Source organism: Dasypus novemcinctus, chromosome 1 (genome assembly GCF_030445035.2).
Source record: "Dasypus novemcinctus isolate mDasNov1 chromosome 1, mDasNov1.1.hap2, whole genome shotgun sequence".
Classification (NCBI taxonomy): Eukaryota; Metazoa; Chordata; class Mammalia; order Cingulata; family Dasypodidae; genus Dasypus; species Dasypus novemcinctus.
In genome coordinates, this window is record NC_080673.1 from 91,520,095 (window position 1) to 91,544,031 (window position 23,937).

General features: G+C 43.9%; 1 protein-coding gene and 1 pseudogene across 1 annotated transcript; one reads left to right on the top strand and one right to left on the bottom strand.

Moving 5' to 3' along the window:
* The first annotated feature begins 454 nt into the window (after positions 1-454).
* Positions 455-2,306, top strand: LOC101446975 (pseudouridylate synthase TRUB2, mitochondrial pseudogene; annotated as a pseudogene).
* A 1,117-nt stretch (positions 2,307-3,423) lies between these two features.
* Positions 3,424-4,881, bottom strand: LOC131279693 (syncytin-1-like). The gene has a single exon (XM_058303073.1). It carries the CDS (start codon positions 4,879-4,881, stop codon positions 3,424-3,426), a length of 1,458 nt encoding a protein of 485 aa, XP_058159056.1.
* Positions 4,882-23,937: the final 19,056 nt, after the last annotated feature.

The window sequence follows — 23,937 nt, forward strand, 5'->3', positions numbered from 1 at the left end:
GTTTATTAATCATCATAGTACACGGCACAGCATCACTTCTGACCAAGGCACTTATTTTATGGCAAATGAATTGTGGCAACAGGCTAATGTTCGTGGAATTCATTACATATGTCCCATCACTTTGAAGCAGCTGTGTGGAATTGTGGAATGACTTTTTGAAAACTCAGTTATGATACCAGCTGAATGGCAACATCTTTGGGGCTGGGACAGGATGGATGCTGTATATTATGTGAAACAGTGACCTGTTTCTCGCATAACCAGGATTCGCAAGACCAGGAATCAAGTGTAGAAAATGGAAATAGCTCCTCTCACTGTTATGCCTTGTGATCCACTAGTGAACTGCTTGCTTCCCATTCCCCACCACTTCCGGCTCTACTAGCCTTGTAGGAGTTTTAGTCCCAAAGGAGAAATACTTCCACCAAAGGATGCATCAGTGGTTCCATTAAGCTGGGAGATGAAGCTGGCACCCAGCCACTTCAGCATCCTCATGCCAGTGAATCAAAAAGCAAGTAAGGGTACTTACTTAGATGTATTTGCCAATCCCCAGGGGTTGCCCCTCCAGAATGGCAGTAAGGAAGAGTACGTCTGTAATGCAGAAGATCTCTCTAGATACCTCTTTGTAATCCCATGTCCTGTGAGTAAAGTAGCTGGAAAATTATGACAACCCAGTAGAAGCAGGACTGTTAAAGCTCAGAACTTAAAAGGAATTAAAATTTAGGTCACCACAGTAGGCATGGAACCACAAACAGCTGCTGTTTTTGCTGAGGACAAAAGAAATATGAAATGAACAGTGAGATGTAGTTACAAGTACCAGCTATGACTGCATGACCAACTATAGAAACAAGCACAGTAATATTTTGATACAAATATTTTTATGTACATATTAATCATTGTTTTTTCTTTCTCTCTCCAACTCTCCCACCAAATATGTTTGTTGATAGTAATTCACCCCTCGGTTTTTAAGTTACAGGATATCAAAGAGGGACTGACTCATCTAGAGAGGGATGATTATCGCCCAAAAATGGATTCCTCTTTTGGGGAGAGGGCATCATGTTTCAGTTGTACCAGATACAGTTGCGTTATGTTGGGTGGAAGCAAGATGATGCTATTGCCCTTATTTGAAAATTAAGTGTGGTTTAAAAAGGTATGTATGGATGCCAGGTTGATCAGGAATGGCCTGTGGTGGATTTGTATTGTGTCAACTTAGTTTAAGGAATTACCTTTCCCAGAGTCCCTTCCCTGGGTCGTTCTGAATTAGTGTGGTCCAAGAGATATTATTTAAAAAAAAAAAAAAGTAAAATAAACTTCCAAAAAGCCTGCGTTTCTGCCCAATGCCCGCTTTTTCATGAGCTGGGCCGCCAGCTTCAGGCGTGGGGTCTGCAGGACTGATGCCCCCGCACGGGCTCTTCACGGCCTGCAAGCCCCGGGTCTAAAATGGGAGCACCTGCGGGGTACCGTGGAGCTGCAGCTTTGAAGGGACTCAGTGCTGGGACGTCTCCTACCCAGGAACAGCGTGCTCGCGTCCTTCTAGGCCCATGGAAAGCAGTGAGGGGAAGGAGCTGACCGTCACCGCCACCAGCGTGCCCACCTGGTGAACCATCCCCTCGAGCGTGGGCCAGCGTTCACCAGCTGAAGGGTGGCGTGCGTGGGACACCGCCTGGGCAGCCAGGCTTCTGGAGCGCATGCGCTCCACGTGGGACGTGGACACAGGCTTCTCGCTGACAGGGAGGAAGCTCATCTCACCCAGGATTATGGGGTAGTGGCCTCCTGGGCAGAGCCACGGACGACTTCTGAGAGGATGGGCAGCTGGTGGAGAAAACAATATGTGAGCACGTGGCCAGAGAGAAGCTGGACGGAATGCTGACAGTGCTTCAAGGCTCCCGTGGAAGGCCCTGCTGAAGTACTCCAACCTCAACCTGAAAACCCAGGAGGCTCAGGAGGTGCCTGTGAGAGGCTTGGTCCCCGTGTGAACAAGTCCCCGATGCTGATAACCGGCACCAGATGCTCCCACTTTTGCATCTCCAGAATTTCTCTTAGAGGCTCAGTGCATACACGAGCAGTAGAAGCAGCTGCAGAAGCTAGTCCAGGAAATTGGTCTGAAGCGAAAGGCCACCACTGTCTGTTCCCAAGTGCTGGGCATGCGTGATGGCTTCTTCATGCTGGATGATGCTCTCTTGGGGACCCAGTGGAACCGAAACAGCATCCAGAATGCCATCCAGACTTCTGCCACCAGGGTGGCAGTGTTAGGCCTCAAAGCAGGGCCTTTATGGATAACCAGAGAAGGCATGAAGAAAACTTCAACATGAGAGTTAGGCAAACTCACATTTATTACGTCTACAGAGGTTAGGAGCCAAGGCCAGTCCAAAGTGACTCAGACCGACTCCCTGTGCTGCAGTTTCACTCTTGCTTAAATACCCAAGTTACTACTTAGCATTTGCTTTGATTATGCATTAGTTTTTATGCATATGGATGAACACACATAGCTGGTTATATAATTGTATGATTAGCATGTTCAGGAAATTGCGCTTGCACATACACTGCATGATCAAGAAAGGGGTGGATAACTCCACCCCTGGGTGGGAATTTTACTATGTTAATTAAGCAAGTTGACGTGAGGACAGCAAGGGGCTGCTTCTGCGCAGGTCCAGCCAACTGGTTGAAGCTGGTTTTCGTTCTTCATTGCTTCAGCAGGATGTTCTTGACCACCAAAAGCAGAATTTGGTCCAAAGAGAGGGTTGCATTTCATTACTTTCTGATTTACATACAATTCTTTTCTTTGTGTCCTAGCAACAGGGAGAGAAACAAGTTACTTTCAGGTATTCCATCATCCTACATCCATCAGTGACCCAGCCCGCGGGCCAAACGAACTGATACCTGAATGAGGGTGTGGGAATGAAGAGGACAAGAGACACAAAGAATGAAGACAAGACAGGATTCTGATCAAGTCTCGTTTATTGAAAGTAGCCTGAGGGTATATAAGCGCAACCAAGAGGGAGGTTTTGCGCCATAGATCTGATTGGTCCACATCACGATGTCTTTTCGCGGATGTTTCAAAACAACCATCTGAGCATGCGCAAGGTGGGAAAGTCCCCACCATCTGGGTAGGTCTGCTGCTTTACGATAAGGACAGTGTAAGGGTGGGGAAATAGAAACTTAACTGAGTTAGGCGTTATGTCACAAGATGGCTGCGACTGATACTGGCGCCAAAAGTGGCCCCCCACTTCCTTATATTACTACAAGGAGGCGAGCGACTGACAATGTATCCAGACTAGGGGGGGGGGGGGGCTGTGCCTGTCTTAGGTCAGGGCGTGTGACCGAAAAGCAGCTTTTCACTTTACCCATCATTGAGATTCATCAGCAGCGAAGGTCGTGTCTCTGTCTTAGGTGGTTTTCGTCTGCTTAACTGACCAGCCCAGTTGCCCGTCATTGGCTAGCCAGCCCAACACCCCTAGATTTTATTATGATGATCGTGCTATGGCCTCTGAGTAGGCTCGTCATAATTTCTAGTCGGTGGTAATGGACCTGGAGAGGCTGCATTTTTATGGCCTCCAGCTGTTGTTTTAAAAACGCCATGACCTTGTTAAATAGGATAGGTCCTAGTGACACACGCATTATCAAACCAAGCAAGGGTCCCAAGAAAGGGAGTAGATAGGACAATAGTCCATTCATCCCATTCCACAGGGGGTAGTCGGCCAACTCCTTTCTTCTCTTTTCCAGATCTTCTTGAAGCTTCTTAACCTTGTCTCGAACAATGCCAGATTTATTAGCGTAGAAGCAACACCTTTCCTGTAAAGCTAAATATATCCCACTGTGCTCTGCTGTAAGGAGGTCCAGCCCTCTCCTGTTCTGCAATACTACTTCAGCTAAAGAATCCAATTGATCTTGGATATCTTGTACAGTGCTAGATAAGGCTTGGACATCATCAATTAATTGCTTAGATAGCTTTGTGTATTGATTAATGGATATCCCCAAACGTGCTGTTCCAGTAGCTAAAGCTCCAGAGATGCCTAATGTCATTAAAAGTGGAACAAATTGAACGGCCCTCTTAGAGCGACTGGCAATAAAGTCCATCCTAGGAATAGGCACAGGTTCAGTTCCCTCCACAATGTCAACATCAGGGAAAAGGATGGCAAGGGTACATGTCCCTGTCCAATTAGATGGCAAGAAGGTGTATGCGAGGTTATTGCCACAAATGAATACTGTGCTATTACCAGCGCAAAGAGCGTCGGAGGTATTGAGTGTCATGTTGCATTGGGCAAAGGCAATATGTCCTAAATGAAGTTCATGATTATCATTGGTTGATGGAGAATGGAGGCAGAAAACAGCATAAGCATCAGTGAAAATGGATTGTACCCTAATGGGTGGGATGATGGCGCAGGTTTGATTACTAAGGTAAGATCTATTAACTGTGGGTAGCGCTAAGGGTACTGGGTTTCCTGTGCGTAAACACAGCCAGCAATCTTGTGCAGTGTCGGGTTGGGACTCATTGAGCAATTTATAGGCAGCCATAAGGATATCAAAAGTCTGAGCATCTATATTTACACTCTCAGTCTTGGGTAAGGCTAAAGGGTGATATTCAAGTTGAGGGAATGAATTCCTAATAATTTCCTCAATTCTTTCCTGGATAATCACCTGCCAGACCTGATCCTGTGGACCTCCTCCATCTGACATATCTATCAGAGGAACTCTGTTCCAGCAAACAGTGTCTCCCACAGTACCGTGACAGCCGGCTTGGGTTAGCTTACCATTCCCTAGAGGACTGGGGTTATTGCTCCAGTCTCCTCCAGCGCTGCCAGATTTGGTACAAGCTAATTTGGCAGTATAATAGGTCTTATTGTTTTCGGTGCACGATTGTACCTCAATATAACAGCTGCTGTGCATGGATGGGTATATAGATTTACAGTAGCAGGGTCCAGGGCGGCCACCTATGGAGGGAATTACTCTAGGTAGGTTTCAGCAGACCCTCTGCTGTTTCCCATAACCTCCAGTATGACTAGTCGGGGCCTGCAAATAAGCCATCTTATTATTATCGCACTGCACAGACTGTGTATACATATTGGGTACGGTGATAACCTGACCTCCTTTACACTCACAAGGTTTACCGTATAGATTTTCCAAGATCTTCTGTGGGTTGGCGGATGGTCCCATGCCTCTCTGGGCAGTACTCAGAAGGCAGCTCAACATCCAGATCTTTAAGGGTAGCATTCTGGATTGCTTCGTGTCCTGTAAGAGAACAATACCTTTCTCAGGGAGAAATCTCTACCCTGGATAATTGGTTATTGTCTATTTGTTTGACTAATCGTTCTGGCAGCCATCTGGCTGCATCTAATTCTTTTGAGTAGACACAGACCGATCCTCTGCCCCATATTAGGACAGGGTCTGGTCCATGCCAAGTATTATCCATAGGATCTTTCCATAGGACTGTGGCATACCTAGTGTTGGGATCAGTATGCCAGAAGCGTTCGGCTGCTGAATGCCCTTTTTGGTCCAAAATTTAAAAATTTAAGATAAAAAGAGAATGAGATAATAGATTTCTGGGAGATCCCTTAGTAGGATACCACTCCCCCCTTTTATCTTTTCAATGGTGTTTTTCAAGGAGAGATTTGCTCTTTCTACCATGCCCTGTCCTTGAGGGTTATATGGTATGCCCGTAATGTATCTGATGTTCAATTGTTGGCAAAAGGAAGCAAATGCATGGCAAGTATATCCGGGACCACTGTCCGTTTTTATTTTTTGTGGAGTTCCCAGTACTGCCATGGTTGCCAATACATGCGCTATGACATTCTTTCCTGCTTCTCCCGTTTGTGGGGTAGCGAAGATAAGTCCGCTAAAGGTATCAACTGTAACGTGCACATATTTCAGATTGCCAAATTCAGGAATATGAGTTACATCCATTTGCCAGAGGGCGTTAGGTATTAGACCACGGGGGTTTACTCCTAGATGAGGCGTGGGCAAAAAGATTACACAGGGGGGACATCCTTTAACAATTTGGCGGGCTTGTTCTTGGGTAATTTTGAACATGAGCCTTAAAGTATGTGCATTAATATGATGTAGGTGATGAGCCTTAATTGCCTTGTTAACGTTTTCTTGATTACCTGAATTGGGCGAACCTTGGTCAACATAGCACATTAGCCGTGTGGCCTGATCAGCTAAATGATTCCCTTGGGCGAGGGGACCAGGGAGATTATAATGGGCCCTAAGGTGGCCAATGAAAAAAGGATGGATTCTTTTTCTAATTAGGGATTGCAATTGAGTAAACAATTTTGCTGCCTCGGAAAGGTTCTTTATTTGAGCAGCAGTCTCAAGCAAGGGAACTGAAAGAGCTATATAAGCACTGTCCATAAAGATGTTAAAAGAGACATCTTGGAATGCAGAGAATACGGCTATAACAGCCTGTAATTCCGTGAGCTGGGCAGATTTAGAACAGGTACGGAATTGGACGATGTCATTATTACAGACATAGGCAGCTATCCCTGACGAAGATCCATCCGTAAATACCGACAGGGCTCCAGTAATAGGTTGTAAGGATGTATTTGTGGGGAATACAATGTCATGAGTGTTTAGAAAATGAAGAAGTTTGTCGGTAGGGTAATGATTATCTATCTGTCCGGTGTAAGATGCACAGGCAATAGGCCAGCAGTCTGTGGTCTGTAGTAGCCAATTTATCTGATCTTTGGTGTAAGGTTGGATAATGGCATCAGGCTCCTTACCAAAATATCGTTTGCCTTGTTCTCTTCCCAGACAGATAATGTCCGCGACAGCTTGATAGTAAGGGTAAATTACTTTTGCGGGGGAGGCAGGTAGATGTATCCACATTATCGGGGCAGTCTGCCAAAATACAGCAGTAGGAATAAGAGAAGTTTTACATATGACAAACAGTAAAGGTTGGCTGTAGTCAATAGTAGTGACAAACTGAGACTGTATGGCTTGTTCAACTGTCTTAAGGTCTTGGCGTCCCTCCAGAGACAGATTTCATGGAGAGTTGGGATTAGAATCCCCCTGCAAGATGTCAAATAAAGGGTTCAAATCTCCTGTGGTTAATTTTATATAGGGGCGAAGCCAATTTATGTCTCCCAGGAGCTTTTGAAAATCATTTAATGTTTTTAGCTTGTCCATCCTGAGGTTTGCTTTCTGAGTAGTTATTTTATTCCCCATCATCTGGAATCCTAAATAAGTATATGGATCTTGTAGCTGCACCTTATCAGGGACAATTTGAAGTCCATGTGTTTTCTTTTTTCTTTTTTTTTTTTAAAGATTTATTTATTTATTTCTCTCCCCTTCCCTGACCCCTCCCCCCCTTATCTACTCTCTGTGTCCATTCACTGTGTGTTCCTTTGTGTCCGCTTGTATTCTTGTCAGTGGCACCCGGAATCTGTGTCTCCTTTTGTTGAGTCATCTTCCTATGTCAGCTCTCTGAGTGTGCGGCGCCATTCCTGGGCAGGCTGCACTTTTTTCGCACCGGGTGGCTCTCCTTAGGGGGCGCACTCCTTGTGTGTGGAGCTCCCCTACGGGGGGGACACCCCTATGTGGCACGGCACTCCTTGCGCACGTCAGCACTGTGTGTGGGCCAGCTCATCACACGGGTCAGGAGGCCCTGGGTTTGAACCTTGGACCTCCCATGTGGTAGGCAGATGCCCTATCTGTTGGGCCAAATCTGCTTCCCCATGTGTTTTCAAAGTTACCTCCATGTCATGGTAGCACTTCAGGACGTCCTGCCCATCTCTGCCAGCCATCAGAATGTCATCCATATAATGTATGATATAAAGATTTTTCCATTTAGTCCTAACATTTCTTATGGCTATGTCTACAAATTTTTGGCATAAAGTGGGGCTATTGGCCATGCCCTGAGGTAAAACTCTCCACTGGAATCTTTTCATTGGCTCCTTAAAATTGATAGAGGGAAGGCTAAACGCGAAACATTTCCGATCATCTGGGTGTAATGGGATGGTAAAGGAGCGATCCTTCAGATCTATAATGATTTTATAATAGCCAAAAGGAATAGCAACAGGAGATGGAAGACCAGGTTGCAGAGCTACCATAGGTACCATGGTTTTGTTCACTGCCCGTAAGTCCTGCAACAAATGCCATTTTCCAGATTTCTTCTTAATGACAAAGATAGGTGTGTTCCAGGGTGAATTACTCTCTAAAATATGCCCTGCCGCCAGCTGTTCCTGTACTAACTGCTGTGTGGCTTGTAATTTTTCAAAAGATAAAGGCCATTGATGGACCCATTCGGGTTCATTGGAGATCCAAGTGATTTGATCTGCATGGGGTACAGGAGAATCAATGACCTCTAGACTAAATTTCCTAGTCCCTTTTTGTTATTTTGTCCCTGTATGGATAAGGGCTGCAAGATGCCTGATTCTGTTTTTCCTAAACCCTTTCCTGGTTTAAACCCTTGAGAGAGCATTTGGGCTGTGACTACATCATTGGGGCTGCACATGAGAAGTCCTATTTGAGAAAGCAAGTCCCTTCCCCAAAGATTAATGGGGAGTCCCGATATCACATAGGGTTGTATAGTTCCCTGATTTCCTTCTTTATCCTTCCAGGTTAGTAATTTCGAGCTTTTTTCAGGGTTTTGACTCTGGCCTATACCTCTCAAATTAGTCAATGTGGGAGAGAGAGAGGCCAATTAAGTGGCCAGTCCTCTCTTTTTAAGATGGTAACATCTGCTCCGGTGTCTACAAGCCCATTAAATTCCTTACCGTCCAACCATAAGGTCATCATAGGTTTACTGGCAGAGATAGCTTGTGCCCAATATGCATCAGAGGAACCAAATCCCCCTGAACCGCGCTTAAAACCTTTCACTCTATTATCTGTGCCTATTAATGGGAGTAGTAATAGTTGAGCAATTCTTTGTCCCACGGGAATAGTGGAAATGTTCTGTGGGGAGGATGCCATTACCTTTATTTCTCTGGTATAATCATTGTCAATAATGCCAGGAGAGATTTGGAGCCCCCTAATAGTGGAGCTACTTTGTCCAATTAGTAGACCAAAAGTATTATGTGGCAGGGGACCATACATGTCCGTTGGTAAGGCTTGTACGCCCATCTGGGGTGTTAATACTGTGTGGGTGGTGGCACAGAGGTCCAGTCCTGCACTCCCTGGGGTGGCTCTACAGAGGTCTGAAATGGATTGCTGTTGGCCAGAACGAAGTTGATTGCCCCATAAACTTGTTTGGATTTGGGGGCCTGGGGCTGGCCCCAGTTCCCGTTTTCCTGGGTGGGAGGTAAGGGTTGACCCTGGGCGTCAGTTTTTGATTTACATTCGTTAGCCCAGTGCTTTCCTCGGTGACACCTGGGGCATAGCCCAGGATTCGCACCTCCTCCTCTTGGAGTTTTTTAGCCCTTACAGTTTCTGGCAAAGTGTCCCTCTCGTCCACAAGTAAAACATTTTCCTTTGCTTTGCTGAGCCAAATATTGTTTCACTGTAAATCCTCGTAAAGCTGCTGCCATGGCCAGACCCTGCTGATACGCAGCTCCTATATCAGCGCATAGCCTGATGTAACCAGATAGGTCTGTTTTTTTTCTATATGGTCTAATTGTAGCTTGGCATGCAGTATTTGCGTTTTCATACACTAATTGCTTTACAAATTCAGTGCCTGCCTCAGCATTTCCAAATATTCTCCCTGCGGCGGTTATAAGCTGATGTACGAAATCAGCAAAAGGTTCATCCGGTCCCTGCTTTATACTAGTAAGAGAGGAACTAAGATCCCCTTTGGCAGGCAATTTTCTCCAGGCTCTAGTGCCTGCAGTTTGAATTTGAGCAAAAAGTCCTGCATCATGCTGCATTTGATCTTCATTAGTGGTATACTTTCCTTCCCCTATAAACATGCCGAGGTTCCACCCATTGCCTGCCTGCACATTGCGCCTGGCCGTGTCTTTGCAAAGCTCAACATATTCTGATTTCCATAACAAATAATCTCCTCTGGACAGGGTAGCGTGGGCGAGAGTGTGCCAATCAGTAGAAGTGAGCCAATTTTCTGCTATAGCCTCGAGGATGGCCATGGTATAAGGAGCAGTAGCTCCATATTGCACAACAGCGGTTTTCATTTCTTTGATAACCTTAAAGTTAAAACCATGGTGGTGCCTCCAAGTTTGATTCTGATCGTCTTTGGTTTCTGTCACAGGAAATGCTTCTGGCTCTCCTAGATCAACTAGAGTGTTAGAAGCTGGAGGATTTTTTAAAACCGCTCCTCGTCTAAGTGGTCTAACAGCGGGCTCAGGGGCTCGGGAGTTTTATTAGCGTTACCAGTTTTTCCGGTCTTTAACCTTTCTAGCTCCTGATGTTGTTCTTCTAATTGGATTTGTTCTTTTAGTTTCTCTATTTTTTCTAATAACTCCTTCCTTGGGTCAACTACCGGCATAACTATAGGTGGGGCTGCGGGATAGGGAACGTATGGCGGAGGTCGAGACTTTACCGTCTCCTCCTCAGATTCACCGGCTCCTGATTCAGATGTCTTATTATCACTTCCTTCTTTAAATTTTTCTTTAAATTTTTCAAGGTCAGGATATAACCTTTTATTGTATTTTTCTTTACTTCTGACTCTCTTTCAGGGCTCTCGGTTTATTTTGGATAGAGCTTGTTTGATTTTTGTTCTAGGTTTCTCCTCCCCTTCACTATCTAGTGAGATTAAATCTTCTTCATGACCGGGCGTGTTGTCTTTTAGGCTATTTATGGATTTGTCAGAGTCAGGGTTAATAACTTTGGTTTCCTGTTTCTGGCCCTCTTGTAAAATTTCCTTGCCCTTCTCAATAATATTAGCCACTATGGTGTCTCTATGATGAACATTTAAGATATCATTTATAAGATTCCAATATGAAAAGGCGGTTACTGGAATTTTTTCAGGCCCAAAATGTCTATAAAAATCCTGCAAAGCATCCCCTACTCTTTCCCATCTTTTCTCATCAATAGTCCCTTCCTGAGGGAACCATGGACAGACTTCTTTTAAAAATTCAAAAAATTGTAACAATTGCTTTACTTTTACCTTTACTCCTCGTGTCTTTAACGCCTCCCTCAGACCTTCTACAAAAGTCTCATGCTGGCTCATTTCTTGTCCCATGATCGCCGATCACTTACCGAGGCTTCAGTTGAGAGGCAGGTTCCCTTGCAACGTTCTTCCGAATTCTCAATCCTTGGCCGGCTCTCCGATCGGCGTTCCTCACTTCATCCCTCGTATTCAGGTCCCTGTTCGGGCGCCACTTGACCCAGCCCATGGGCCAAACAAACCGATACCTGAATGAGGGTGTGGGAATGAAGAGGACAAGAGACACGAAGAATGGAGACAAGACAGGATTCTGATCAAGTCTCGTTTATTGAAAGTAGCCTGAGGGTATATAAGCGCAACGAAGAGGGAGGTTTCATGCCATAGATCTGATTGGTCCACATCACGAAGTCTTTTTGCGGACGTTTCAAAACAACCATTTGCGCATGCACAAGGCGGGAAAGTCCCCACCATCTGGGTAGGTCTGCTGCTTTACGATAAGGACAGTGTAAGGGTGGGGAAATAGAAACTTAACTGAGTTAGGTGTTATGTCACAAGATGGCTGCGACTGATACTGGCGCCAAAAGCAGCCTCCCACACATCAGCAGCAGAGCTGGAGAGGAACTTAAGGTCCTTGTTAGGCACCCAGAAGTTCCCAGGTCCAGGCCAACCCTGGGACTCTGCAAGGCCATGCTCTGCCCTGAGGCTGCAGAGCTGCACAGAGCACTGAAAGGCCAGGCAGCTGGTGAGCCAGTGGGGGCAGAACCATAAGAACTATTCATGAACTGGAACTACTGACTATATAAAAAGTAAACACGGGAAGTGGACGTGGCTCAACTGATAGAGCATCCACCTACCATATAAGAAGTCCAGGGTTCCATACCCAGGGCCTCTTGGCCCATGTGGTGAGCTGGCCCATGCGCAGTGCTGCCGTGTGCAAGGAGTGCCGTTCTGTGCAGGAATGCGCTACGCATAGGGGTGCCACAAGTGCAAGGAGTGTGCCCCACAAGGAGAGCCACCCCGCGTGAAAAACGCAGCCCGCCCTGGAGTGGTGTAGCACACATGGAGAGCTGACTCAGCAAGATGACGCAACAAAAAGAGACACGGATTCCTGGTGCCACCTGAAAAGAATGCAAGTGGACAGAGAACACACAGTGGATGGACAGAGAAGAAAGAGTAGCAGACAACAGGGCAGGGGGAGGGGGAGAGAAATAAAAAATAAATCTTTAAAAAAAAAGGTAAACAAGAGTAGGGGAAATACATGTGGCATAAAACTCTGAAACTGTAAGAGAAAAGGTCAATTGAAAAGGAAAAACTTCCATGGAAACAAAAACACTGTAAATAAATGACAGACTGAGAAAAATATTTGCAAAATGTTTAACTGAGAACTAATATTGGGAGCAGATGTGGCTCGAGTGGTTGGGCACCTGCTTCCTGCATGGGAGGACCCAGGTTAGGTTCTCAGTGCCTCCTAAAAATAGACAAGCAAACAAATGAAAAAAATAAAAAGGCAACACAGGGGAGCTGATTTGGCTCAGTGGTTGAGCACTAGCTTCCCACATGCAAGGTCCTGGGTTCAATCCTGGCCCTGCTACCTCAAAAACAAACAAAAAACCCGTAATATATCCACACTATATAAAAAGCTCTTTTATAAAGCAATAAGAAAAAGATGACAAGAAAATTGGGCAAATTCCATGAAGTGTGTGTGTACCAAAAGAAAGCCAGTTTGTCAGTAAACCAGAGTTGATGTGTAACTCCTCTAATAATGAAAGACATACAAATTTAAAAAGGGAGATGGGCAGGTATAGCTCAAGTGGTTGAGGGCCTGCTTCCATGTTCAAGATCCTAGGTTTGATCCCCTGTACCTCCTAAAAACAAAACAAACAAATGAAAAGGCCAACTCTCATTTGGGGAGCAAATGCAGCTCAGTGGTTGAGCACCTGTTTTCCCATGTACAAGGTCCTGAATTCAAGACCCAGTACCTCCTAAAAAAAAAGTGAGATGACTTTTCATTGCCTTTCAGAATGGAAAAATTAATAAAAATATAACATTCAGTATTGGTCTCCCATATAGAACAATCTCCTGTACTATTGGTAATGTAAAACTGCAACCTTTTAAGGTATCAAAATACAAATTCTCCTGCCCTATGACCCAGAAGTTTTGCTTTTGGTTGGGGAAAGTTATAGGTAAGTAAATGTTCATAGGTGCCTTGTAACAATAAAAAATAGGAAGCATTGTTACCATTCATCTATAAGGGACTGGTTAAATAAATCCAGCACATACAGGGTCAAAGGCTCTATTCTATTATCTTGAAGAAAATTATAAAGAAAAAAATTATTTTTGAGAAAGTCTTTTTTTTCTGCCAGTTTTATTCCTGTCAGCTCTGGACACCTGGGCCCCATGCATACTTTCTTTTTTCTTTCTTTTCTTTTTTTGCGGGGTTGTCTCTTCTATCTGTTTTGGGTATTTCCCACCCTCAGCCTACTTAGACTAGAGGAAGTAGATGGCCCCTGGCTAGAACTCAAGTTTGGGCTTCCTCACCTTCTCACAGTTTTGCCTGCCTTTGGGGCATCCCACAGACCACAGCAGTGCCCAGCAGGTCTGGCTCTGCTGCTTCTTAGCTCATCCATAAAATGGGAATAATGATTTCACCCCCCTCGTGGAGTTGTTGTGGAAACAAATGAAGTCATTGTCTCAGGTGCTCATGGCCCCTGGCTTGTAAAGACGTGCTCTCTGCGTGCGAACTGCCCACTTGCAATGGCTACTTTCTTCTAAGCCACGACTGAAAACCAGGGTTGTCCAGCAAGTATGTCGTCAACGTCCACCATCCAGTTCTTCAGGCCTGCCCTGGACAAGTAACAAAACGATGATGATGCACCAGCCCCATCCTGAAAGCAGAGTCTCTTAAACTGCAAGTAAAACAATTCCATTCCTCTGCCCCATAATATCTACATCCCTTCTCAGCCTGAAGCAGTCAGTGGACATCAACCCAAATCCCTCAAGATTGAGGGAGGAACAAAAATGAGGGGGGGGGGGGGGGGTAGGGAGAATGTAACCATGGACCAAAGCAGATTTTGTTATGTAGTTATTATCTGTGTTAATTGAGTACTTTGTAACATTGATGTAAAAAATTAAATTTTAAAAATTAAAAATAAATAAAATTCCACCTGATCTTCAGTTACTCCTGAAGCATTAATAATATTCACTTGAAAATGGTGGAATAATAAATGAATTATGAAGCATCCATATAGTGGAATATTATACAACTGTTAAAAATGACACCTTGGAGTGACTCTCAGAGACAGGCAGGCGAAGACCATGTGTTCGGTGCTGGAGTTTTACTACAGGAGGTGGTGGCTGGACAGGCAACCCACTTCCCACCCTGATGTTAAATCCAGCATTGGCTGCCCCACCAACAGTCACAGCAGGTGGGGTAGGGGCCCGAGATGGCTGGGTCACTGGCCCAGGACCCCCCTGTTTCCTTTTGTCCATCTCTCCAGTGTGGGTAGTACTCCCTTAGGCCCTGGACAGATGGTACTCAAAGTGATGTGGGCATGTTTGCCCACAGAAACAGAACTAAAGAGACTCATTTAGCAAAAGTAGGAATTGGATTCTGGCTCCCTACTCAGATATTTAGGTATTTATGAAAGTTTCCCTTCCCTACCTCTATCAGTTTTGTTGCAAAACAAATAGCCCCACTGTGGAGGAAGCTGTCCTGCTCAGGCGGGCTGTTCGTAGATGAAATCCCTGTGGGTTGGTATTTCTCAGTAGGTTAAGAGGGTCAACCAGTTTCTGGCAGATTTTCTCTAAGAATGGGATCGGAGATCTGGTTACAGCAGGCTCCTCCTATTGTCAAAGTCTAACTCAGCTGAGAGACCGAGGCTGGTCTGGGCATCGCCTATCCTTGTTTGGGTCCCAATTCATCTGTAAATTGCTATGATGATTCTTGGGCCACGTGCAGTTCAAGTGAAGTTTCTTCCCTCCTGCTCTCTCTCTCTCCCTTACCCTAAATTCAAAGGGATCAAAGAATCTGGCTTCAGGTTAAAAAAAAAAAAAACCTTAGAAATTTATTTTCTGAAATGGTAAGATAATCATAATAGAGAAGAAAACCAGAAAACAAAGTTATACGAGAGTATTGTCCCATTTGTTCTTGTATGTAGTCATTGAAAGTAGCCTGAAAGGACATAATGGGGATTATATGATGAGATTACAGATTACTTTTTTCCCTTTTTTGAACTGCATGCCCTTCCTAGTTTTTCTATAATAAAACATATATGGCTTTGGTAATTAAAAGAACATTTTAAAATAGTACTTTGTTGGAAGACAGCAAGTATCTCCTTTCTGTGCTTACACAGGCACTTCTGTCTCTCTACCTAGGCGTGTTCCATAAGGGATAGATAATAATGCTTCCCAAATATGTTTCCATCCCAAATAGGAGTGTTTGGATGTTTGTTACTAAGCACCACCAGCAGCTAACAGTAATATGAGAAACTCAACTTCTTGAAGTCAGGAACAATATGTTTTTCCCCACCTCATAGTACAGGCCCATAGTAGGAATCATTACATACTAGTTGAATGAATCCTTCACTCTTGCATCTTTCTTTTGTTTTTTGAAGCAAGGTTTCGATAGACCTTATTGTTACAATTGAGGACTCTGTCCCTCAGGGCCTTCTGAACTGATATGTGTGGTCACAGAGGTCACCATGGAGACATCAAGAGGTCATGCCTGCAGAAGAGCTCACGCCATGATCCAGAGAAGGCCGGCCAGGAATGCAGGGGACAAGGTCAGGACGGCCGGGGTGGTCAGGTCACAGCGTGGGAGAGGGGCCTGCAGCTTCACTGCAGCTTCTCGCAGTTCTGCAGGTGTGACAGGACCCGCCCCGACAGCCAAGGATGCACAGGAAGCAGTAGCGACAAGTGTGGGCCTGAGCTGCTCTTGTGACGGCTTGGGTGAGACATGAGCACAGGCCCCTCCACAGTAGCAGCGTTAGCTTGGACAGAAGGCACCAGAAGACCGCAGGTGGCAGCTGGCTGGAGCCCAAGGTCGGGGAGCCAAAACGGGGGCGGCAGTAGGAAATTCACCCTTTCCTTGTTCTTGATCCTTCAAGATTCCATTTTAACACTTAAACTTAGTGTTTCTTTTTTGTTCTCTCTTTTCCTCCACCTCGACTTACTAGTCCAAACCAGACCCCCATCATCTCTTGCCTCCAGTTCTTTCCATGCTGTAGCAGTGTGCTCTTTCTAAGAAACTGAGCAAATCTCATTATGCCAACCAAATCTCCATCCTGACTGCTGGCTAGAGAGAAGTAAGTTGGTGGATAAGAAGTAAACTTTGGTTCATTTTTATTCATTACTATTTTCTGTCTTTTTAAAAAACATCACAGCTCCTTTTCATATATATTTTTAAAGATTTATTTTATTTCTTTATCTGCCCCCCTGCCACTGTTTGTGCTCACTATCAGTTAGTTGTATACTGTCTGTGTCTGCTCATTTTCCTTTTTAGGAGACACCAGGAACCAAACCTAGGACCTCCCATGTGGGAAAGTGGTGCCCGATCACTTGAGCCACATCTACTTCCTGCTTGTTGTGTCTCTCATTGTGCTTCATCATTGTGTCTCCTCATTGCATCAGCCTGCCATGCCTGCCCATCATGTCAGCACACTGTCTTGCTCATCTTCTTTAGAAGGCACCAGGAACCAAACCAGAACCTACCATGTGGTAGGTGGGTGCCAAACTGCTTGAGCCATATCCTTTTTTCCTTATTCCTATTTTAATATTGATTTTTGTGGCAATTGTGGGGGTGCGCTGAAAGTTTTTGCCTAATCTCACACACTTTTCTCCCTTCCTCTGAAGTGATGGAGAACGATAAGATTAGGCAGTAGTACTGGTGATGATGGCATTCACCATTCATCCCTTTGTTCATTCATCAAGGATTTATGGAGCACGTTGCGGAGACAAGCTCTGTTCTAAGAACTGTGGGGCAAGTACAGCCAGTCCTCTAGAAGCTTTCAGTCTAGTCAATGGCATGGCTTATGTGAAGTGTGTGCTTACTAGAAGTTTGGACAGATCACTTTGGGAGTTCTGAGGAAAGAGTGATTCATTCTGAGTGGGAGGACAAAGGGTGGCTTACAGAAGAGCTCATATTTGATTAGTGTATGGAAAGATAAGCTGGATTCCTTAAGACTTGGGAAAGGCCCTGCAGCCATAGTGGCCTCTCTGAGCAAAGGCAGGGAGGTGTGAAAGTCAAGGGAAGGTGAGTGATTGTGTATGACTAAAGAGTAAAGTTTGTGAAGAAGAACGTCTAGAGATATGGTCCAAAAAGGAAGGATGAAGCCTGATTATAGAGGGCCTTTCAATGCCATGTTGTATTAAGGTTTTATTCTGCAGGCAATGAATAACCATGAGAAGTTTTTTGTTTTTCTTTTTTAATTGGCATAATCAGTTGTGCATTTGAAATATAGACTGGATAGCAGAAAGACTTGAGGCAGACAGTCCTATTAGGAGCTTAACATGGATTCTGATGAGAGGGAGTAAGGGCCTGGAAAAGAGTGGGGGAATGAGAAACAGGGGGGTTGGTAGTAAGGGAAAGATAGGGAAAAATCTTCCATAGGTAAAATTTGATCAGCAAAGAAGTGACCAGTGTCAAGGTGTGCAACAGTGGATGTCAAGAGTCAAGATCAAAGCAGAGCTGCTGTCTACCAGGAGCTCTGAGTATCTGTGCACTCTTTGCCCACCAAGCCCAACCCACATAAAGCCTCTCAGAGACAGATGGAAGAGTGGGGACCTAAGCTCCTGCCATCTTCCTGGTGAGAAGTGTTTGATCTTGAAGGACCCTCCAGGAGAGGGGACCTTGGTGGCACTGGGAAGCCAGCAGCTTTGGTCTGGTAAAGAAGTCAGGGTTATAGATCCAGGAGTCAGCAGCATCGGGGTGCTAGTGGAAGCCATACAGTGGTTGAGTGTGCCTACACATAAGATAGTGCAGGTAGACTTTACACTTCGGAGGGGTCATAGATCTCCTTGGAGAACTGATAAAAGCTATGAGTTATCTTCCTAGAAAAATGCCCACAGGTAATCTATAATTACAGATCATCTAATTACTAGGTTACAAACTAAAGGTAAAAGAGTGAAAGGAAAAATAGCTGAAGACAGATGCCTAGGGAATCACCACATGATTAAGAGGCTACTACAACGTAGCTATGGCAAGATCAGAGGAGGAGGAGAGCCAAGGGAGCAGTGGCAGAGAAGTCTCAGAAGGGGGAGATGCAGCAGGTCAAACAGAAGCCATTGGGTTTAACAATTGGCGATGGTGTTCTAGGACCAGTGAGAAAATTGCGGAGCCAGCCCTCCATTTGATAATGACGTGAGCGTACACTTGACTCGGGTCCTAGGCACAGTGCCTGGGGCATGGTACCAATAAATGCTTACAAATGTTTGGTGAGTTAATTCATTAATTTCAGTAGCACGGTGGCAGGAGAACCAAGATTGCAGAAGGGAGAGGAGAAAAGAAATGGGAAATTTTAAAAAATATGACAGCTAACTAACATATTTCATCCAACACAGCTGGGTATGAAAGGAAGTCAAGAGCTGGAGTAATAGCAAGAGAGAGCTTTTTTGTTTGTTTTTTGTTTGTTTTAGAATGGTGGGACTTCAGCAGGTTTGCAAGAAGAGGAAAGAAAATTGTGGAGAGTGAAAGACCAAAATGCCAGAGGGAGGGGAGAGTGTTAAACAGTAGCACAACGTTGAGACATGAAGAGAGTATGTGGGATTAAGCCCACCAGTGGCGAAGTTTACTATGGAAAAGATTTGAACCATCTTCTAAAGAAACAGAGCAGGAAGAAGATTAAACAGGCAGAAGGTGCCTGATACTTGGTGTCTACCATGCATAGGAGTCGTATTAGGTTGACTTACTTAATTCATTCACTAGTTCTTTGGAGCAGGTGTTGTTGGTTGGCTTTTTCAGATGAGGTAGCTGAGGCTCAAAGAGATTGGGCAATATACTCAAATTGAAAAAGCTTGTAAGTGGCAACTCCCTGACCTACTGACTCCAAAGTCCATACTTTTTATGTACATTGCATTTTTGAAGTGCAGAAGAAGAAAAGGAAGCAGCAGAATTTCACATCTGGTAGTTCCTGTATTTTCAGATATTAGAAGGCTGCTTGGAGTTAGTATTGGATTCTAAGACAGCCATGAAGAACGATTGCTATGTAGTATTATGGATCTTCACAAATAATTAAAAACTTTATGCCATATATATAAATATTATACATATAGATATTTTTTGAGTTTTAAGAAACGTATCTGCAGATCTGCCTATTTTTTACCTTTACTGAAAACTGTTGCAATTCAACTATGTAACAGCCTGTTGTTCTGGCAGCTCCCAACATGTAATTGCTCTCTGAGGCCACAGCAGGGCAGGAGTTCTCTTTTATAGGAATCACAGTTCTGTATAATCTTAACCTCATCAAAATGTATTTTTGATACCTGGAGACTTACAAAGTATATTCGCAAGTATATTGAAAAGAGAAGCATATTTAAAAGAAACTTGTCTCGATTCTGTGATCAAAAAAGAGCAATTAAACTTCACATAAAATGGAAAAGTTTCCTTCCCATGGCATGCAAAGATACCTTTAAAATGCAAATAATTTACTTTTTTAATGATGAAAGAAAAATCTCATGAAAGCAATATTTTCAGATGAATAAAATATCAAATCCAAGATTTTTTTTACTAAAAAAATTTTTTAAAAATCTAATTGCATTGCAAACCATAGAGACCTGTAAAAGTAAGAATAACAACAAAAATTGTATGTGTTTGTCTGGCAATTTAAGTCTTTAAAAATAATTTCTGGTTAAGCTTTTAAAAATAAATGTATGGGGAATGGATGTAGCTCAGTGGTTGAGCTCCTTCTTTCCATGTATGAGATCCTGGGTTCAATCCCTGGTAATTTCTTGAAGAAAAAGTATTAGATTCTGTTTTTCAAGAGAGAGATTTATGAAGATTAAAAAAATGGCCCATAACACCACTGTAAAGATGATTCCCCTTTTCTTTTTGAATAAGATGACATGTTCAGAGTTATAAAATTCAAAGAGTACAAAGGATGGAAAAATGAAAAGCGAATGCTGTCTTCCATTTATCATCTTGCCCCCTTCCCTATTCCTTCTCCATAAAAGTAACCACAATTAATAGATTTCTGTGCTTGAAGAATATTTTTCTAAGGAATGTTTTACCCAAACCTTAGGAGAGGCATTTTAAACAGACTTTAATGACTTCAAAAGAATTTGAACCAGAATCCAGGTTGCAGTTTGATTGCACATGTGAAATATGGCAATGGCCTTTGGCAATGGCCAGCCTCACCACTACCATCTCCATCGACACCTTTCAGAGCAAGTAAGAAATCAAAGTGCCTTCTCACCTCCAGAAATGATCTTTCCAGAGGTAAGGTATTTGGGGTACGTTGAAGCAACAGCTGCTCCTGGTAGCTGCCAGGAGCCCAAAGAAAAGACAACTGTCTCCACAGCTGTCAATATGGCCCTTTCATACACACTGAAGTCGATTTAACAAAACAAAACAATTCTAACTTAGAAATGACAAGGGACCCTTTAAGACATTGAGTTATCCATATTTGCACACATTGAAGAGAAAAGTATGCTTTTTATATATATACCAAATAAAATATCTAACTTTTTAAGAATGCTGTAAAATATTTCCATATGTACGCTATATCAAAGTACTTCTCTCCAAGTATGGTTGAAAGGAAATACCCAGAGCATTAGGCCCTTCAGAATAGATGTCTCAAGTTGTGGTTTTCAGATGCCCTAACATGCTTCTGCACAGAACTAATCAAATACAGCTTGGCACTTTCAGCCATTGTGTGTGTGTGTTTATGTGTGTGCACACATACGTGTGTGTTTAATTCCTTATAAAGCAAAAAAAAAAAGTCATTTGGGTTAAAGTATTTTGTAAGGGGATAAGATATCAGTTGACTTTTTGGTTTACTTCCAGCATTATCACTTCTCTTTAATCATTCAAAATGAGAAAAACTCCATCCTGACCATCTTGATGCACTTTGTGCTCCGTAAGTATGTAAGAAGGCAGTTCTTGTAATAGAAACATGTATGGTCAGCTCTATCTGGGACAAGCATTCTATATATGCATAGCACAGCAAATCTAGTTGGACCCTCATAATCTCTGCAGTTGTGATTGTCATCTTTATTTTATAGGTGAGGAGACTGAGGCTTAGAGAGTGTTTAAGAAAGTTGCCGAGAGCCACCTAACTGGTTAACGATAGATCTACCATTCAAATCCATACTTATTCAACACCAAATCCCACATACTTCCTACTATATCTTTGTGGAAGGAAAGTCCAAGATCCATTTCGGTAAGAACCATCTAAGAGATCTTATTAAAATTCTGGATCTTGGGAAACGGACTTTGGCCCAGTGGTTAGGGCGTCCGTCTACCACATGGGAGGCCCGCGGTTCAAGCCCCGGGCCTCCTTGACCCGTGTGGAGCTGGCCATGCGCAGTGCTGATGCGCGCAAGGAGTGCCGCGCCACGCAGGGTGTCCCCCGCGTAGGGGAGCCCCACGCGCAAGGAGTGCACCCATAAGGAGAGCCGCCCAGCGCGAAGGAGGGAGCAGCCTGCCGAGGAATGGCGCCGCCCACACTTCCCGTGCCGCTGACGACAACAGAAGCGGACCAAGAAACAAGAAACAAGACGCAGCAAAAAGACACAGAAAACAGACAACCGGGGGAGGGGAGGGGAATTAAAGAAATAAAAATAAATCTTTAAAAAAAAAAAAAAAAAAAAAAAAATTCTGGATCTTGGCCCAACTTTCAAAGATTCTGACTGAGGAGGAGGTCTTAGATGGGGCTCAGGTTAAAAAGCTTCTTAAGTGGGAAGCAGATGTGGCTCAACCAATTGGGCTCCTGTCTACCATTTAGGAAGTCCAGGCTTCAATGCCCAGGGCCTCCTGGTGAGGACAAGCTGGCCCACAGAGCGAACTAGTCCATGCAGAGTGCCAGCCAACACAGGAATGTGGCCCTGTGCAGGAGTGCTGCCCTGAGTGGGAATGTTGCCATGTGCGGGAAAGCTGCCCAGTGCAGGAGTGCTGACCAGTGAGGAGAACTGGCACAGCAAGATGATGCAACAAGAGACACAGAGGAGAAAAAATAAGACACAGCAGAACAGGGAGCTGAGGTGATGCAAGAGAATAATTGCTTCTCTCCCACTTTGGAAGTCCCAGGATTGGTTCCTGTAGCCACCTAATGAGAATACAAGCAGACACAGAAGAACACACAGTGAATGAACACAGACAGCAGACAGTGGGGGAATGGGGCCGGGGTGGGGGGGAGGGAGAGGAGAGAAATAAAATAAATCTTTAAAATAAAAAAAACTTCTTAAGTGACTCTAAAGTGTGATAACCATTGTCTATATTGTGATGTTTGGGTTTTTAAAACAGGAAAGGAAATTATATATGACAAACTTCATTTGAACAAAGACAAGTTTTAAAGAAGTGGCAATCCCAGTGTGTTCTTCACTGACAGTCATGTCCTTTGGATTATCTATTAGCTTTTTATATGTTTACATTTAATAGCTATTTATGTTTATAGAATATACTTATTTTAAATATTGATTATATAGTATTTCTATTTAATAGTCATTAAATATTATTTATATTCTATATATGCAATATCATTTATATTTAATTATATGTGTAAAATAATATTTATAGATTTCTGGTAACCTTGACTCCCAGCAGACTGAGTTACCAACTTTACCTGCACAAAATTCCTCTTCAGAAGTCTGTCTTTCAACCCACCGTCAGGCTTTAGGAAGCGTGAATACTCCTAAAGGGAGCACGCTGACTCATATTCACAAAACTGTTGCTGGATTTCCTCTAGGTTCTTGGCTATGTTACAAAAAAATAATTTAAGTACATGCCAGTTTAGTTAGGCCAGTGGGTTATTAAGGAAATAAGAGAGGAGAAATGGGAGAAAGTAACAGATTATGGGTCCCAGGTATACTTGCAGGCTCGTCCAAGCAGAGAGAGGAAAAAGGGTGGAAAACGGTAAAAAGGGCTGATTTACAGTCAACAAATTCCATTGCAGATTATAAATCCCCATTTCAGTTTACAAGCCCCCAGGTCTACTAGTGTGCAGGTCCAGGCAGGGAGGGAAAGGGCATAACAGGGCAAATTAGTCTGCACTTGCTTTTTACACCATTAATTACCCTGCCCCTTGTTAATGTTAGAGGGACAAGTCCCAGCTGTTTGCTGTTGATTGGTTACCCCACCTGACAATTCCCCTGGGGGGCCCAATGGTAAGTCCCCTTGAGAATCAGGGCTTTTCCTTGATTCCAGATGAAATCCTGCTCCAAATGGGGAATTCTCACAACGTTCTTCCAGCAGCCATCTTGTGGGGTCTTTCCCTCAGGGATGATTCCCAGGGCCACACGTTTCACAGCTGTAGTTTTCTGCCAGGTCCCAGATTCATCTTTTTATTCCCTAAATTAGCCTGCCTCATAATGACTGGCCTCAGATGTTTTTCTGAGATTGGGTTTTGAAGAGAGATGGAAAGGGGGCAAGAACTAACATTTCTTAAGCACCTACTAGGTGCCAAGCACATCTAATTCTATAACAACTTTGGAAGGTAGGCATTTTCATTCCCATTTGGGGAGTTCATAAACTAAGACTCTTGAGAAATTAAGTAACTTTTCAAGGTCACATACCAATGAGGAAGTGGAACCTACTTTTTCTCCCCTACACCAAGCTGCGTACCTATAAGTGTGGAAAGAGGGTACAAAGAAGGTAAACTGGGGAGATGGGAGGCTTTGTTACTCCTGAAATTTCCACCAGGGTCGGTGCCAGCACAGTGGCTGGTAGGTACCCAATGCACAGTTAATATTTGTTGAATTAACCAATGTGACTTCATGCTATCAAAGGCAACTTTCTAAAT

What these genes read in the sequence shown, in the direction of transcription:
- LOC131279693 (XM_058303073.1), bottom strand. Translation starts at nt 4,881, where the DNA reads ATGCACAGCAGCTGTTATATTGAGGTACAATCGTGCACCGAAAACAAT.